At 53.4% G+C, this 17,928-nt stretch overlaps 2 protein-coding genes across 2 annotated transcripts; one reads left to right on the top strand and one right to left on the bottom strand.

Annotated features, from left to right (window-relative positions):
* The first annotated feature begins 232 nt into the window (after window positions 1-232).
* Window positions 233-1,237, top strand: LOC131211998 (NADH dehydrogenase [ubiquinone] 1 alpha subcomplex subunit 7-like). The gene is made up of 4 exons (XM_058205708.1): window positions 233-425; window positions 503-591; window positions 658-750; window positions 837-1,237. The coding sequence occupies exons 1-4, from the start codon at window positions 360-362 to the stop codon at window positions 889-891; spliced, it is 303 nt and encodes a 100-aa protein (XP_058061691.1). The 5' UTR covers window positions 233-359; the 3' UTR covers window positions 892-1,237.
* LOC131211997 (GAS2-like protein pickled eggs) lies at window positions 1,097-17,916 on the bottom strand. Its single transcript, XM_058205707.1, has 9 exons — window positions 17,738-17,916; window positions 10,045-10,241; window positions 9,673-9,791; window positions 9,210-9,487; window positions 6,629-6,736; window positions 4,888-5,072; window positions 4,631-4,811; window positions 4,068-4,461; window positions 1,097-4,001 (listed from the first exon to the last, which is right to left on the bottom strand). The coding sequence occupies exons 1-9, from the start codon at window positions 17,909-17,911 to the stop codon at window positions 2,767-2,769; spliced, it is 2,871 nt and encodes a 956-aa protein (XP_058061690.1). The 5' UTR covers window positions 17,912-17,916; the 3' UTR covers window positions 1,097-2,766.
* Between the last annotated feature and the right edge of the window lie 12 nt (window positions 17,917-17,928).

Raw genomic sequence — 17,928 nt, 5'->3', positions numbered from 1 at the left:
TGCATTCGGAGTAATGTACTGTGAATTGTATTTCGCATAAGCGGAAGAAATGTGCCGCTTATGGCCACAAACTGGCTCGGGGAGTTTCGCACCCAAAATAAACAGATTGCATAAAGTTCGAGTCGGCAGCACGGTATGAGGTGAGGGAGACAAAGAAACTAATTGCCAGCATAAACGGGCACCACTGGGCACACGCTCCTGGGGACCAGCTGTCAAGGGTCAGTCACTTTGACGGCTTTGTGTTTTTCTCGCTCAGCTGCTCTGTGGGCCAGAATCAAAACATTCACCGTATTTTGCACGGAGTTTCGCTTGCGGCTTTGCCACATTTTTCAGTGATCTCGTCCCACTGGTCCGCCGAGATGTCTAAAGTCGTGCGTCGCGACATTGGGCCGTTACTGCAGGAACTGCGCAACTTCCTGCTAGGTGTAAGAGTCATATTTCGGAACCGTTGCGGCCGGTTCACTTCGGAACATTATGTAATGATTTCTGTTTCTGTCCGCAGCGGAAACATACGAATGCGCTTCGCTTTGAGGACGGTATTGCGGCCCGCACACAGCCCCCACCAAATCTGCCCGATGGGCCGGCACACAAGTAGGTATCCGAACGCTGACGAAAAGCCAATTGGTTAAATCTTGTTCCTGCCAACACCCATCGTAGGTTGGCGGCAAACCACTATGTGCTGCGTGACGCTCGTCGTGAAGTAGCGCCGCCGGTCGATGTGACCACACAGAAACTACTGACCGAAAAAGGGTACGTTCAAGAGAGATGATACATTCCAAATCCGGTGAAGAGCGAACATAAACTAAAGCAATGCCATCCCATTTCCTCTCCTACAGATCGTCTACTAAATTGCCAACACCAGGAAAATCGTACGGCTGGGACAAACACTAATCCCTCCTCCCGCGTGAAGGCCGTAAAAGAACGATAGAAAGAGAAAACGCAACCGTGTACATGAACTACAACAGCCAGTTAGAGTAATAAAATTTCCACGTGTTCCAACGGGAAACGTGCCCCCAAACTTCGAGTCGAAGTTGGTTTCTTTCGGAACATTTCCTTCTTCCTCCCAGTAGAACAACGCCAAGCAACGCAGTTTCAATTTAGGCGACAATTACCTTTATTCACGTTTATGATCAATACACGCGTTGGATATTGAATTCTTTATTTTACTCTTCCGTCGTACGTATCGTTCAATACGCGATGTAGGACTTACACAAAAAAACAGCAAAAAGAAAACTTTAAACAATGCACGTTACAAACTAGATTTATCGTGAGCTTTTTTTTTGTTCATTTTGATTTTGTTTCAATAACTGCGATTGGTTAGTAACTTTTCGTTTAATATATACTTATAGGGGTGTTCAGTTGTAAATTGTCATTTTGACGGCGCAACGTTGAGTTTACCGTAAACTTAACGGGTGCGTAGATATTGCACAGCACAGTTTGATTATGCAGAGTTCCTGTCCCTTTGCTCATCATTTCTCGATTCAACACTTGGTGATGATAATTGCTTTCGTTCGATACTCCCATTCCTAATTGGCTTTACTTTTCCCGCACGATACTCTCGTTATGCCTGTTTTTGCTTTTGCAATTGCTACGCTAGCAACTCCTGCTCTATTGTTTCTCTTACAACACTTTCAAACGTCACGGCGCCTCTGCACTACACTGTGGTAATGTTAGCTAAATTTTAATAATGCTGGCTATTTTGTGACAGTTTTGTTCCTGAATAGTTACTATACTTTACTATGTGCTTCAATGGACGCGTTCAAATTCGTACTTTCTGATTTCTAACCTGTGTTTTCCTGACACCCTAAAGGGGCTGAGAGCAAGTTTTATGGCGAGTGCATCGGATCCGAACCCGATCCGTTCGTTTCACCGGGGCTGCATATGTCTGCCGCTAAGCTTTGAGATTATTCGAGGAGGAGGAGGAAGTGCGTTCTTTAAAAAATGCGATGGGGTTGATTAAAGAAAAAAAAAATGCCCTCCTATGGGCCTTGGGTTCGCCATTTCTGCTATCGTCTAGCGTCTAGCTAAAGTGCGCGATTCTTGCCACATCTAAAAACCTTTCAAAAACGTTCTATCTTCATTTGTTTAGGCTAGCCCGCTAAAAAGCAAAAGTCAGTCCTTCGATCACCAACCACCCAAGCTCGCAGTCCGTCGCTCGCGTCGTTGATAGGAAAGTTTGATAGTTTTCTAACATTCTACCCTTACTAAAACACATGCCTAAAATGCACACTACTGGAGGCAGCAAAACCGCTTGGGGGCTGGAAATGGAAGCTCACCACGCATTCGTCTGTTTCAAAAACTGTAGTCTAGTGTCACGTTGCTAATCGTTCACAAAACAGAGTTACCACATTAACAACAATAGCCAGAAACATTTAGGGTGTTTGCTCTGGGAATGATTCGGTCCATGTCTTCCGACGGGGGGCCGCAGGACACTTCGCTTCGCCTAAAATTGATATGATTGGAACAATCGAACACACGAACCCATATTGCGCAACTAACTGAGGGGACATTTATGCTTATCATCACATGTTAGTCACAATTTTAACGATTCGCGCCACGGGGTCGCCGCGCCTAAAGTAATCGAACTGGAAACGAAACAAAAAAAAACAGTGAAACGGGAGTGGCAAGCTGACTCCAACAAAAAATGTCGCCTGTGTGGAAGCGTTCCACTTAAGGAACCACAGCGTAACCGGTAGACTCCCCCACCGTCACTTCCCCGGGACGATCGAAGATTTGACACTACGGATCGCACTACGATCAGCGGCGTCAGTAGAGGCCGGTGTTGGAGCGCATCGGGGCCGGAATTTTCGAGAGGCCCTTGTCAAGGCGACGTGGAGACACCACCGAGGACAGATCGCCACGGCAGTTTGTCGCTTGCGTGCTGTCGGAAGCACTGGACAGGGTGCTGGCCCGCTTCGAGAGTGATCCCTGCGACTTGAGCGGTGAGCCCTCCGTACCGCCGATCACCTTGGCCCGGTCAAGGTTCCCGTTGCTGTGCACCCAGGCGGTGGTAAAATCGGCCGCAAACTCGCTGTTCGTTTCCCCGCTCGACTGGGACACCAGCCGCCGGACGCGTTCCACGATCTGCGAGTTGTCGGAACCGGAATCGAGCGTTTCTTTGATCTGCATCACGAGCATTGCGACCGGATCGGACCCGGTACAACCCTTGCTGGGCGACGTGTTGGCTGACGCACTGTTGCTCGTCCCGTTCGCCCGGAGCGACCGTCTACCTCCGGTCATCACGCTTGGCGAACGCTCGGCTCCGAGCGAGGCGCGCACGGGCGAGTTGCGTGTGAATGGGGCCGACGCTGGCGGAGCGGCCACCTTCCCGGTGAACGTCTGTGTCGTAAGCGACGAACGCTTCTTGGTCGGGCGACCGCTCCACGTGTTCGTTCCGGTCGCCTGTTCCGTGGTGTGACCGGCGGGTGCGTTCGGTTTGCGGACGCCCGATTTGACGGTCGATTGCTTGCGTTGTTGTTGCGACAAGGAGCCAGGACCAACAACAACACCACCACCACCACCGCAGACCGTCAACTCGTCGGTTACCGTCGGAGTGCTGGTGGTGCTTTCGGCGCTCTCCTTGCGCCTCGGGGCGACCGGTGATCGCGGGATGCGCGAACCGGGGCCGGTGCCAGCACCACCAGCACCCAGCAGACCACCACTGGCCGTGATGGGACGGTCCATTATCTTGTCGGAGAAGCCCGTCTTCCGCAAACCGGTCGCATTCGCAATGTCCACCGTGATCTCGTCGTCGTTCACGTACACCCCGTAGCTTTCGAAGGCTCCCGTTTCCGCCGGGCCACCACCGTTCCTTGCCAGGCCGTCGGTACAGTCGAGCGTTAGGGAATCGTGACGCGCCCTATCTGCGGCGCCACCGTCGACTGCCACCAACTCGTCCGAAATCGGCGTCAGTTCCCGGTCGTCCTCATCGTTCGTCTTGTTCGAGCTCTCGTCCTCGGTCGGCGTGGTTTGCGAATCGGAAGCGGTCGTATCGAGATGCGCTGGAAAGGAGGCGCCATTTGGGTTAACGAAGGAAGAGGCAAGGTCAACACGCAAAACAGCCCTACCATTGGTATCTGCATCTTCGCTCGAGTGCTGGCTATTGCCGAGAGCCTTACGTCCGGCTCCCGGCGCCCCGACCGTTCCGCCCGACTGACCGCCGTGCACCACACCCAGACTGCGGTAGCCTTCGTCGCTGATTTCGCTCCCATTATCGCTGACGCTCTCGTAGCGGTTCTTGTCGTCCTCGGCCAATGGTAGCTCGACCTTGGCACCGGCCGACGCATCCTTATCACATTCGAAGTGCACTCCGACACCGGTCGGAGCAGCATTCTGGGTTGCAGCACTGGTCGATGTCTTGCGCTTGCTGTTCGCCGCCGCATCCACCAGCATACGGCGCGGGCTTGGCGATACGGAACGACGGGACGTTTTCAGCGGCGATCCAGGTGGTTGCAGTTTGTCCTGAAGCACGGTGGAGATTCATTGCGAATTTGGAAGAGAAAGAAGAGAAGCAAAGTAGAAGCAGCGGTGTGTAAGCTTCACGCACAATTCTATATCAAGGACACTCAACGACAGATTCAGAAAGGATTTGAAAGAAATTGTTCGGCAGGGCGTCCTGGTCTCAACTAACCTGGCTTTCCACTGCGACCCGGTTCCGTTGGGCACTCGGACTGCGGCTTCGGCTTCTGGCACGGGATGGCGGTGACAGCGTGTTCGTGTTGCTGTTGTTGATCGGTGATCCATTCTGGCTTCCCGCAGTTCCCGCATTCGGAGTACCGCCGCCACTAGCTTTCCATGGGGATGATCCAGATCTGCGGGCCGAAAACGGACAAAATGAAAAAGGATGGAGTCGTCTAGACCAGGTTCGTTTGTTCGATGATTCCTTACCGATCGTAGTGAACCTGCGCCTTGTGCAGCTCGATACCGTTAGCGTTGGTGGTTTTGGTGATAAGGCGAGCCGAGGCGGACGAGCGATGCGCCGAGCGACACCGGCACGGATCGTGCTTGTCCAGATAGTGGGCCAATGTGTCCCAACCACCACCAACACGGACCATCACGTGAGAACGAAGGATCTACGGGACCAGTGATTGATGATGTGCAAAAATTATTAGCAAAGGTGATACTTTGGACACTCAAGACCCAAACAAAAAAAATTAAGCCAGAGAAAATTGACTCCAACTTCTGTTCAATTTACGTTCAAGTCCCTTTCTATGATACAAATAGTTTCTTTCAACGATGCTTAATATGAATAATTTAAATTGAATTTTCTCTATGAGCTATGCTTTGCTGTGTCCACCATTTTTCCTTACGATGTATCGTCGAAACACCAAAAACATTTCACTTTTCGAAGATAATCATAAACTCCAACGTATTTCCAATTTCACACCCATAGCCAGCATAAACTTAACACGCCTAAGAAGCATACGTCGCGGGTGGCCAAACATGTTCCCACGACGAAGCTTGACGCGCCAACGAAGCTTGTCAACACAAAACAGCAAAAAATACATTTACCTAATGTGTCCCCGGGAACGAAGAACTGACAACGAGGCGGCTGGTTAACAACATGCCGCCGCTTATCTGCCTCCATTGAGATAGCAGACTTCTCCCCACGCCTTCTAGAACACGTTTCACGGCACCGTCTCCGCCGCCCCAAGTCGTGACGGCGTCACTTCCTTAGCCCTCCGGGGGAACTGCGGCCAAGAAATGCACGAGTTGAGCGTCAACAAGTGCCGCGACGCGCCGAACGGCCCACCAACGGAAGCGAAGAGCAGCGTGATGAGTAGGTAAGAAGTACGACATCTGACAAACCGGCCGACACAGGAAGTGGCCGCTAAAGATGATAAAGCGGTGAAACGTGCCAAGGATGACTGTGACACACACGGCGCAACAACGAAGCACGGGGCGATAAGTGCGCAGAGCTTAGGGAACAAAAAAGCCCAATACGGCCCGCGACTCGCATTCATCATGGAACGAGTTAGGAAGGACCAGCAACGGACCGGAATACGGTTACAATACTTCAAGCCAAACGATTCAGTCAACATTCTGTTGGGATTGTGATGGATTTGAAAAGAAAAGATCCTCAGGCTATCGAGAGAGAAAAAAAATGACGGGGTATTGCCGATTCCCCCGGACATGACGGTAATCTGTGGTTGACGGAAACCCCGTGGCCAGGTATAGAGACTACTGCCTGTTGCACCAGGTACTGCCTGATGCATTCGATGAAATGCGGCCAACAACATGTTCCCGTCATTCCCACGTGAACCTGGCACACGAATTCTCGGAAGGCCGAGTATGCACTCGGGGTGAATAATGAAGCCGACGACGAGGGCCGTAGTCGGGAATTATCAAGAAGAAAAGGAATCGACTGCGTCCCAGAACCAGGATGTCTTGAGATATGCAGAAGGCAGCAGCAGCGCCGGTGGACGAGAGAGATTGAATTACAAATTCCATCGAAGGGATTACGATTGAGACGAACACTCCTTGCGATGTACCAGCGCGCCAACCGTTCTGCTTCGGCCAGCCAACGTGTGATCAATCTGATTAGCAGCACCCCGGAAACCCGAATGCCCCGAAATGGACCTCTGGTAATTCTATTGTTTCTCGTCCGCCCACGGACCCACACACTTACCCGGACGAATATGAGTACTTTGGTATCGCCGATTCGGTATTTGCCCTCCGAGACGCGCACCATCGGGAACTGCGACGGGCAGGTGCACTTTTCCACCAGATCGCGGACCTGAAAGTGTCGAGAACGGGGAATCGAGTTAATAAATTAGTCAGACACCACCCCGCGGACCCCGCGTGGAGCACTCTAATGGATGGTATGGCACACAGACAGGCAGGCCCCCAGGCTGTAAGGAACGAAAGGAAAGGATACCGTCGGCGGTACGATGATATATCTCCCTGCCGGCACTTGGATCAATATTAGCACCTGAAGTGAAGGTCGGCCCTAGCGCGCGACTCGCACCAGACAACGGCACTTGGGCCAAGCCTCTTGCAAGGCGCGTCGGAGAGCAAATCTGCCGGCGTGCCGGGGAATGGCACTGGAAGCTAATAAGCCATAAAGTAGTGCGCGCACAAACCCGGCCTATCTTCGCCCACACCGCAGGTCGCGTCGGTCGGCAAGTCGGTTTACGCCACCTATCGCGAGGCCGATCGACGCCGGACACAACACCCGGGCACCTCTTGCTGCTGGTGCTGTTGCTGCAAGACAGACTTCTTGTCTAAGAACGCGCCCACGGACGGAAAGGACGAAGAAAGTCGTACAGTCGCGGCCCCGGCCCCGGGAGGTATCGGCGGCGTGTGAGGTACCTCCGCCATCGATTGGTTTACGGTTTATATTAATAATAATCAACATCACACAGTGGATGGCGGGCCGCCTCAACGTGCCGCCGGCACGCGAGGTAAGATCGTAACAAGAATGTCGTAAGCGCGACCGCGACTTACGCCGCGCAAGTCCCGCTGACAACCACCGCCTGGTCCTGCTGCTAAAGCCGAAGAACCTGTTCCGCGGTGCCTGGTTCGCGGGCACGCGGCCCAGCGAAATACGCCCATCATCATCATCATCGACGGCGTCATGGAGGTGTGCAAAAACTTCTTTCATCTGAAGATCGCCTGAAGTACGCTCGGCCGCGCAAGGAAAGTCGTCCCGGTGCGGTGCGCTTCCGTTGTTCTGGTCGCCGCGGTATAGAAAAGCGTACGATTTGCATCGACTGATGACGATAATGATGCCGGGCGAAGTGGATATACGACCGGAATCGGGAGCATGGGGATTGCTGGTGGAGAGCTTTATCTCGAAACAACTTCCTACTCGTTTCTACCGTTTACGCCGCTGGCCAGTTACGCGGGTAGCTCGGACTTCACCCAGGCCAAGTTCTGCTCCCCGTTCGTTCCACGTCAACCACCGACATCAGGAGTAGGGCTAGGTATGGATTTGACAATAAAATCGCCGATCATATAACCGGCCATCGGTTCTTGGATCTTGAGTTCTTCGAAGTTCTCGATCGAGATGAAGAGTTTACAAATTGGACTTCACACGTCCGGTAACGGTGGCGTATTCTGGCCACAACTAATTGGCGGGCGCATGCGAACCTTAAAGGTCGTGGGAAGGTGTGCCAACTTCCGCGACTTCCGCGGTGAGCTTGACTCTCTCTCTCTCTCGTTGACGTCATCTTAATTAGAAAACTCTTCGAAGCGAAGCGTCGTGGAAAGCGACTTCAACCGACCGGTCGCGGACCTGTAGGGCGCGTTTAAAACAATCGCACCGGGTAACGAAGGAACTGCGGGCCGCCCACAGCGATCGGGCGATCTCCATTGTTTAACTACGGCTCGAAAACAATGTCTCTCGGCCGATGGCTTCTTCCCGCCGTTGAGCCACGAGCCGCCATGTTCAAGTAGCCCAATCGTCCAACCAATTGTCATGTGTTGGGTGACAAATACACACTCCAGCGCGGCAAGGCTCCCCGTGCCACTTGATGTCCGATGTCGACGGCGACGCGACCTGAACCTGCGGAGGCTAAAGTTTGTTTTGGTGATTTCACTCTTTCACGGCCCATCTCCGGACCGTTGGCCGAAGGTCGTGCGTGCCGGAGGTGGTGTTGCACCACGCGTTATGCTGTTGATGGTTGATGGTGTGCCTTGCGCGAACGTCCCTGGCAGGTGGCAACCGAACACTTGATGCTGCGTGGCCGAAACCGTCCTGCACCGTCGTCGTGTCCAATTGTCGAATCAATTGTGTCCACACGCGTACACGGTGGCACCTTGGGAGGTTGGCCACCCCATGCGCACACACAATGCAGAGGACATCCAGGCTGGCTTTAAGTGGATAGCTTTTAAGCCGAGATTTGGACACCAATCTTTAGACACAATGTACTTCTGCGGAGCGACATTTAGTCAACCGAAGCACCGGTGAGTAGCGCCGTGCCAGAGGTCGAAGGTCGACTTCGACTCTTCGCCCATTACGTTACACGGCCGGCGGATGATCCATGGTTTCCTTCTTAGTCGCTTCGAGCGTTAGGCACCTTGCGCACCGGATACCGTACACGGTATGTGGAAGACAGCAGATACACCATGTCTGTGGGCACAATGTCTGGACGAACTCCCAGGGAGCTTAATGCGGAGGCCCTCCCCATTTTAGGCCCATCCGGCTCACAGGGGCTTAGGTGTGTGGAATGTGTGAAATGGGCCCACCAGTGGCCCTAGACACCTACCATCTCGTCCAGGCTCTTCAGATCGTTGGTGACGATCTGTGGCTGCGGTCCGTACATCAGCATCGGTGACTCCGCCTCGTGGTCCTCTTCCTCGCTGTCACTATCGTACAGTTCCGTCTCGGTTCCGGTCGAAACGCCCGCGCCGGAAGTTCCACGGCCGTCCCCAGCTCCTCCTTCGGTTTGCGTGCCACATCCGACGCCACCGTTTGCCCGATTATCGGCCGCTATCTCGCGGTCAATCTGTCGCTCCATTTGCACCAACATTGGGGCCAGCATTCCTGCCAGATAGAGAAGGGACAAACCATAAGCTCTTCGCTCATAACGGTCATAAAACAGTCGTTTCATATCGATCGATCGGAGTGCTCGATAGCGTGTGCAGCCTGGCTGACTGGGTGAGCCTGAGTCACCCTAGACCGGGTCGACCCACTGACTGTCCGGGGTGAGTTCATTCCGCCAAACTTACCGAACTTGGCACCGCGGCGGGCCACCTCCAACAGGCACAGGATGACGTGCTTTTCGTTCTTGCGCATTATCAAATCGTCCGTCTCGAACAGCAGACACTCGAGGATTTGTAGACTTTTCCTGGAGAAAAAAAAACAAACGGATGAACGAAACGAAAATGGAAATGAAAAATCGAATCCCAATCCCGGCGGCCCGACGGTCACGCAACGTGCAGTCCATCCATCCGTTCGTCCCAGGTTTCCTGCACTGCTGTCGAATGAAGTCATACCGTACCATCGATGGAGGAGGTTCGGTGCCGTATTTGCCACGTCACGTCAACGTTTTGTGGGTCATCTCCGGGGCCGAACGCAAAAAGGATACATTCTCCGCTTACCTGCACCACGTGATGAAGTTGGAGACGTTGTCCCGGGAGAAGAAGGTGCCGCTCTTGGCCGCCGCCAGGAAGTGCACGTTGCCCATGTTCAGGATCGGCCCGGCCAGCCCGGATGTGATGGACTTCGTCATGGATTTGTTGCGTGCCTGTCGCCGGGCGATGTACTGCTCGGCGGCCACTCGCACGTTGTTGGCATGCTGCGCCACGGTGGCAGGGAACGAAACAGAGAGACAGAGAGAGAGAGAGAGAGAGAGAGAGAGAGAGAGAGAGAGAGAGTGTGTGTGTGAGAGAGCGAGTAACCCGATCCAGAATATCAATTATTCAGTGCTGGGGCCCGTGCCTGGGCCGCGATTCCCATTAAGCTCGGCCATTTTCAACCGGACTGATAATTTAAATCACGCTCCCGCCCGACGACAGGGAATCGCTTGCCGGGGAACACGGATCGGCGAACGTGGCGGAGTCCACGAGTCCACGGTTCGTGCTCGCCGATCGCCAGCCAGGCGGTACTCCGGCGGAATGCTTAACGAACTCACGACACACAAAAAGGGTGGACTTCTGGGGCATCTGAGACCAGCCACGTTTACGGCGATCGATTTTGGTCACCCAGATTGACGTAAACTCCGACTCCGAAAAAATGTGTCGCCCACCCCGGACTCGGACAGGATTCAAATGAGTGCATCAGTGCGAGCTGCTTAAGGGTACGGATGCAAGATTTAATGTGGAATTCAGGTCCATGGAGCAAAATATCTTTTAAAAATATATGTTTCAACGGGAAATCAATTTAAATCAGCTCCATGCCTAAGGCGTATCGTGTTGTTCGCGTATCACTTGGTGATTCATTAGACCAAATAATACCGTCCACAGGCAGCGTTCCTCCAATCGATGCACCAACCGCACAACCGAGCATAGGATTGCCCAAAATAGTTGGACGCCAGTACAACGCCGCAACTCGAAACTCCGCGTCCCGTGACTAATCGATCGAAGCCGGGGAAAATTGCATGAGGCCGCCGCATAGAGAGCACCGTGGCCGATGGATAAAAATACTGACGCCACTCACCGTACCCATTTTCACGCAAACGACGGTGACGTGTGTGGTAGTTTTTCGGAAAACGCAAACGCCGTGCGGCAATCAATAAAAAATGCGGACACGTGTCTGGCCGAATGTCATGGCAAATGGCGAAAAATGGATGCAAACTCCGAAGGCCCACTCTGGCAATGCATCTCTCGGTTCGCGCCTCGTCGGGGTGGTCCCCTTAGAGGGTTGTTATTCGAGTTTTTCCTAACGCTCCACAGCTTCCGTTGCGGTGCCCGGCTTTTAAAGCTGTCGCGGCTCCAGAATTGGCACGACAAGACGCACCCAGATAAGAGATCTCGCGCGCGCCATAAGTTCAACCTTTGGTCAGATTTTCCCACATTTTGTTTCCCCTCCCCCCGGGGGGCGCCAACGAGGGCACTCCCGGTATGGAATGGCCCACCACCCCCTGCTGAACCGCCCACGTGCGCCGAGAGCGCCGAACGAAAATCGTGTCCCTTTCACGCACGATGAAAAACACAGCTCGGTGGGAGGCACTTTAGGCAGTGGCAGAGCGTGGCGGCGTGCAGATTTATGGAAAAGTCGACTTCATTAGCACAATTATATGCTACTTTGGTGTGCGGCGCACTCGGCGACCGGGGAGCCGCATTATTAGCGACCACAATTGGCCGCGCGGTGATCGGTGCACCCCAAACAAGGAAGCGTTGTCCCCGCTCCGCGCACACACACCGCGCGCGTCCAGTTGGGGGGGGGCCAGGCACACGCTGACCTTGGCTCATTTGTTCCCGCTCACTCCGACGCACGCCACGCTCACCCATTTTCACGCCACGTCCGAATCGTGACGCATCGCCGCGCAGCTTTTCCTTTCTATTGCTCCACAGCCACTAACCAGCGGGTTGCGTTCCTAACGTGCGTCGGGTGCGTAAGCTTAGCGGACTGCGTGTGCGGGACGGCAAGCAGATGTGGAACAATAAGTCGTTAGGCTAACACAAGGGGCATTAAAAGCGTGTATACTTTTATAGCCAGTACTTAAACTCCAAATGTAGGCACTGTAAACATTCGGTAACAATCAGACAGATCAGATTACAAAGGCGTTAGGTATTTTGACCAAATTAGGCCGGAAATAAATTAGACCAAATCAAAAAATTATTTTGACCAAATTAATTAAATTTTTTCGATCAGGTTTTTTATGGTTCAAACTGATCATTTGTTGTTTAGTAGGCGATCACAGCGGTTTCAAAAGGTTTTAAGAGCTTATGATACACCACACTTTTCTGGTCGCATCAGAAAGTCCTTTTCTGGAGTCCTCCGACGCTCTTTGCCACAGCCCGGCAAGCATTTGATGCGATTCTGTAGCAGTTTTCTTCAGCAGGTCTAACATGGTCAGCAGTCAACATGATCTAACTTCTTCAAAAATAAGTTGCAAACTAAATTAATTATTTTTTCGAGATGAAATGATTTGCCTGACGCCAAAACAAGTTAATGTTGCCAAAAAGGCATAATCAGGAAAAAGCCATCTGTTCCACAGTTCGATTTTCGAGTTCTAGATCGTGTGTAGACCATATCATCTTCAATGCGATCTTTCGATCGATGAATGCGAGACTCTGCGAAATGGAAAAACCGAAGCCATCGAATGTTAGAACAAATTTTGTGACCGTTGGAACAACGACATCAATATGCAACATATACCCGGCAACATATAAAGAAATTAAACATCAAAAATGTCGGAAGGATTCCTCGAAGCTAACGCAATGCTTCAAATGCGAAGAAGCGTTTTCCGCACTTAGCTCCACCACTTATTGACCAACGTGCGGCACGTGGTGGAAGATAAAATCAACTTCCATTATGTCAGATCACTTGCGGGTTATGCAAGCGGCGGTGAACGAGCGAGCAGCGCCCGGAGCGATTCGCCTCTAGAATCGCCGATCGCTGAGAACGGTCCGTGACTCCTACGCGCGGCTCCCCCTTTCGAGGAACGTGCTGCCCGCAACGAGTATCGAGTGACTTTTGACAATAGCCGGAGACGGTGGTCCGCGGACGCCCGCGGACTAATGGGCCGCGTTAGACGGAGCGCGTCCGGGTCAGCCCCATTGCGGTCGCCACCAATTTGCCTAAGCTAAGCAGTCGCAGCATACCTCAATGCTGCCCGCCCGCTGTCCGGTTGGCTTAGCGGCGACGGGATGTGTGTGTGCGATGATGAGCGGAGACAAATCCCTTGGCGGATCAATCTCAGAAACCGCGGATCGCGCAACATCAAACGGGTCCGGATCCAACTGACCAACTGGACACAGCGACGTTTCGACAAGATCATTGTTTACTGTGTGCGAGATCTTTTGCTTTATCGTTTGGGCGAACTTAGCGTATGTTTAATCTGCGGCGATCACTGTCAACACTTGACTCACCCGTCGCCCGGCAGGATGGTGGATGTACTTTAATTCCAAAGCTAATATTTGGGACCAACTGTGCAAATGTGTATGTGTCGTCGCGTCATGTTTGCTCTCTTGTGGCAGGAAAACAACAAACAGGCTCTTAGGGCGAGCGGTTTTTTGGCAACGTACGATCGGTCGGTCGGTCGGTCGAATATCAGTTCGCTTTTCCTTTTATGGAGATTCTAGGGAGACCGGACCCCGACGTCAACGACGGCCTGATCCGTGCTGCTTAGAACACTAATCCACCGGAGTATATAAAAATAAAGTCATCAAAAACCACACGGCGACACGGAAAGCGTTTGCAAAGGACACACGATTTTGGAGCAGCGCCAGGCGTGTGGTGGTGGTGATCGTCGTTTTACGATCTCCTAAACGACGACCGACGCTTTTAAGTGACTTATGCTAAACTACTTCATCCATCGATCGGGCCCTGGGATGCCCTGGGATCACATTAGATTTTAACGACACCCACCGAAACCCGAGCGTTCCAGTTGGGCTCTTCGCGCGTGTTCCGGAACAAAGCGGAGAGCGTATCGTGCGTTCGTCGCGAGATTAAGATTTATTTCCCTCTCAAAACTAAGCGTTCGGGGGGAGGTCGTAAAGACGCCATCATCATTTCTCTACACGCGCCGTTAATGGCAATGGCGGCAAGATTGTGTTTTTTATTAGTCCGATCGGCTTTATCTTATCACTGCCCCCCCTGCGCCCGGATGCTAATATGTGTAAAGTAACCGAGGTTCCAACCCATGTTTGGGGATGGAGCTGGGCGGTTTGTCAGCAGTCCGATTTCTCTTCGTTTTGTCCAATTATTTTGTAATAAATTTTCTTCCATACACAGAACCACAAAAACGATCGTTTAATGTATCGCAATGGCTGACTTTATTCATCACCCATTCACGTTCAACATTAAAAAGGGAACTCAAATGTCGTGTCGACTTGACGCGCGACAACCTTAAAGGACCCCCCCGGCAGTGCGTCAAAAATGCGACTCTATAGTAAAAGTAATGACTAATCACAGTCAAGTGGAGGAATGCTTTTAACGATAGCGACAATCGAACCGACGCGTAACCGACGAGGCCGTTGTGGTATTAAAATTCTTTCATTTTTTATTAAACCACGCGCCTTGTTGCGCCACCCCCGAGCGGCTGTCCCTTCGCCGGGTCGGTTGCGCCGTTTCAGAACCCGAAATGTCGTGCCTTGCGTCGGAGTGCGCGCGCTTCGAGCTAAAGTTCAAGGAACCGGGCGCAAGACACCGGCCGACCGACCGGCCCGACCGCGAGGTGATCCGTGCATGTGGGTGTCGGCGTCGCGAATCGCCGAAGAAGTCGGTCGAAGACGAAGACCCAAACATGGTATCGTGCACGGCTGTTGGTCTCCCCGATCCCCGATCGGACTATGATTGATAAGTGTCCGCAGTGCAAACTACTGGAACTTTCTCGTGCAAACAGCTGTCGAACCCGAAATCGCGTGTAGAATTTGGTGCACGCGGAAGTAGAACCGCATTGGCCCACAAAGCTCGACGGAGTGCACTCCACAAAACACGCCGTTAGAATAAACAAACCCACCGTAGCGGCCCCGTCCACAAAAGAAATGCTGTCTGGGGGGCAGGATATGGCCACTTCCAATTGAGTCCAATTCACATCGGAACCGCTTCGTAGTCGCGTCCGTCCGTAGTCGGAACCCCTTCGTAGTCCGAGTCGCGTTGCTCCGTCCAATTCCGCAGGCATTATTCAATCCGTAGGGTAGGGGCCTACCCGTATCATAATCGAACCCATAATGTGCTGCGCGACGAGTGGGACCATGGGCTTGAGAAAACGATTCCGGCTCGACCGGACTCGACGAGCGTTGCCCTGGGAACGTCTAGTGTGAGGCCACACCACGTGGGTACTGGCAGCAGCTGCAACAACCAGGCCGATTGGTCCCCCCACGTGGAGGAGGGCGAGGATCCCTTGGTGGGTGCTCCGTCCCGGTCCGGCCCGGCCGGTGTTGATGTTGTGCCAGTTGTTCTAAATAAATTCTCATTCCACCCCAGCTCAAAAGAGAGCTGCTGGTTGGTCGGCCCAACAGGCCGATCCACATTCCAAGACCGAGAAGCCGAGGGGACTCCCGGCCCCGGCCGGACGTCGGCCGCTCAACAACAACAGCGACCGCCGAAATCCCGCATCAAAATCCGGCCACCGAATGCATCAGAATGCAGTCCACTCCCCTCGACTGTTCCGCGTAGGTTTCGGTGGTCCTCAGACTTCAACCGAACGAAGTTTGGTTATTTTTAGGGCTCTTGTCGCTGCCGTGGACGGCCCAAATCCTCTTGACGGATCCGCGCACCTTACCGTGGTGGCCGTAATTCTTTCGGCGGCTCGTTGCGCCCACAGACCCCGGGGCGGCCCCCGGGGACGATCGAGCGCGATCGAGCACTTCCGCATCCTCCTGCTGCTGCTGCTGCTGCTGATGGGGTCTTGAACGCTACGGGATTCTATTTACGCCACGCGACGGTGGCGGCCCACAATCCAATCCCAGCTCCGTGCACTTTGCGTACAGTTTGATGAGGGGGGGGCCACCGTTTTATATGTCCCAGGCCCCTACTTCGGGTTCGGTGTGACGACGACGTATTTAGAGCGAGTGAAGCACCACCTGAACATCGCGCCCCGTCGCCGATCGGTGATGTTCTAATCAGCCGCGCGGCGCGGCATCTCTTTCAACGGCGAACCGGCTCGACTCGGCAAAGGAAACACGGCACTCGGAGCGCCCAAATAAGGACGCGCACATCGCAGCAGAGGGCAGCACTACACCGCGCCCCGGAGGGCCCCGACGCTGGTCGGCGGGCAATAGAATGATTCAACAGGTCGCCTCGTCGCCGTCGAGAAGTGGCAATTTCCTTATCCAGAGTGTATGGCGTCGTTCGTCGCCCGGTGGCCTTCTTCTTCGATGACGCGACACGTCGGAAGGTCAGGCCCATGCGGAGTGATACGTGCGCCAGGCGCCAGGCTCTACGCGCGAGATCAACGTTCGGCAGGTTCGGCCGCCGGCGAGACCTTGACGTTTTGGGGGGTTGTGGTGGTTCTCTATTGTCACCGCCGCGCCACCGGGCCACCGGAACCGGAATTGCAGACCGGTGCGGAATGTGAAATGATAAATGGAGCCCCCCAATATGGTGGTTGATTACGGTCCCCGTCTAATCTCCAGCTCCAGGCCCGGGTTCGGCCTTCGAAATGTACATATTTGCACCGTCGAACGGTAAGAGGGTTTTATGCAAATGGCGAGCGGGCGGTAGGAACAAATCTGCCACAAACTGGCATATCAGTGCAGTAAGTCAGTAAGTGTTTTCGGATAACTTTGACACTTCGGAAGCGGCCTCGTGGACAGGACTTGCCTTTCGAACCACACACTCTCATTTGCATCCACGAGTATGGCCAGAGCTGCTTTCGGTTCGGGCAGCGACAAATGTGCGACCCCTCATCATCAGTTCCCGAATTCCATCAGCCCAACCCACCGAGGAACGCAGCAGGTTCTTCTAAAGATGGCAACAATTCATTATACAAATCACTTCGTGGGCGTCACCGGGGGACAGATGCAGATTAACGGAATGTCAACGAGCGAAGCCCGAAGTCGATGGCGATGGCGGCCTGGGGTTGAAGCAGACTGTGCCGCCGCTCGGGGGGACATCTTCGCGTTAATTGATGTTAATGGGGATGCCGCGGGATGCTGGCAGCTTTTTAATTCATCCCAATCACACACAATCAATAATCCCTGGCCAGCCCTAAACGGGAGCGATCGCAAACCCTCGGTTGGAATCCAACCGCGGGGCTCGTCGGAATGTGCCTTGACAATTAATTTACGCGCTAATAATTTGAACACAGCCCAGGGTCGCCTGAACAAGGCGACAAGTGGCCCTGCTTTGTGGGACGTTCCGGTTAACTGTCAATCGGATCGCAAAGAAGTTCGCAAAGAGAGTATCCTTCGCCTGCGATCACGATTCGCGCTTCGCTCTTTGTGACGGGAGGACTACAAAAAAAATGTAAGATCGTCCTCGCCGTCCTCCTACGCCAGCTCTCGGCACCGGAGTGGGAAAGGCCCCGTACATAAAGTGCATGATTTACGGACCAGTCCGAGCCCCGAATCGAGCGTTGCTACGATCCGTTTAAAGGACAGCGTACGAATTGGCCTCCGATCTTCGGAAGGATCGATGGATCGGAGACCGGTGATGGTGCTGACCGTGTCCTACTCTACTCACCTTGCAGAGCGCGACGCCCGTGTCCAGCCGGTCCATGAAGTTTTCCACATTGATGCGCAGCTCCGGGTACATGGTGTTGAGCCACTCGGCCAGATCCTCCCGCATCGCGTACAGATACTCCTCGCTCGACTTGAACGGCCGGTACGGCCTAGACTCCAGCAGTACGGTATTCATGTTGGCCCTAATGTTTA

This window comes from Anopheles bellator, chromosome 2, assembly GCF_943735745.2.
Source record: "Anopheles bellator chromosome 2, idAnoBellAS_SP24_06.2, whole genome shotgun sequence".
NCBI lineage: Eukaryota > Metazoa > Arthropoda > Insecta > Diptera > Culicidae > Anopheles > Anopheles bellator.
The sequence above is the reverse complement of the archived record's forward strand: the minus strand, read 5'-3'. Positions and strand labels throughout refer to the sequence as shown.

Bases quoted from the DNA above. Each gene is read 5' to 3' on its own strand.
- LOC131211997 (XM_058205707.1), bottom strand. From the start codon at position 17,911: ATGAATACCGTACTGCTGGAGTCTAGGCCGTACCGGCCGTTCAAGTCG. The intron at 6,737-9,209 runs GTAGGTGTCTAG...CGACACTTTCAG, and splicing joins TGAAGAGCCTGGACGAGATG to GTCCGCGATCTGGTGGAAAA. The intron at 4,462-4,630 runs GTTAGTTGAGAC...ACCGTGCTTCAG, and splicing joins GGGTCGCAGTGGAAAGCCAG to GACAAACTGCAACCACCTGG.
- LOC131211998 (XM_058205708.1), top strand. From the start codon at position 360: ATGTCTAAAGTCGTGCGTCGCGACATTGGGCCGTTACTGCAGGAACTG. The intron at 426-502 runs GTAAGAGTCATA...TTCTGTCCGCAG, and splicing joins TGCGCAACTTCCTGCTAGGT to CGGAAACATACGAATGCGCT. The intron at 751-836 runs GTACGTTCAAGA...CCTCTCCTACAG, and splicing joins AAACTACTGACCGAAAAAGG to ATCGTCTACTAAATTGCCAA.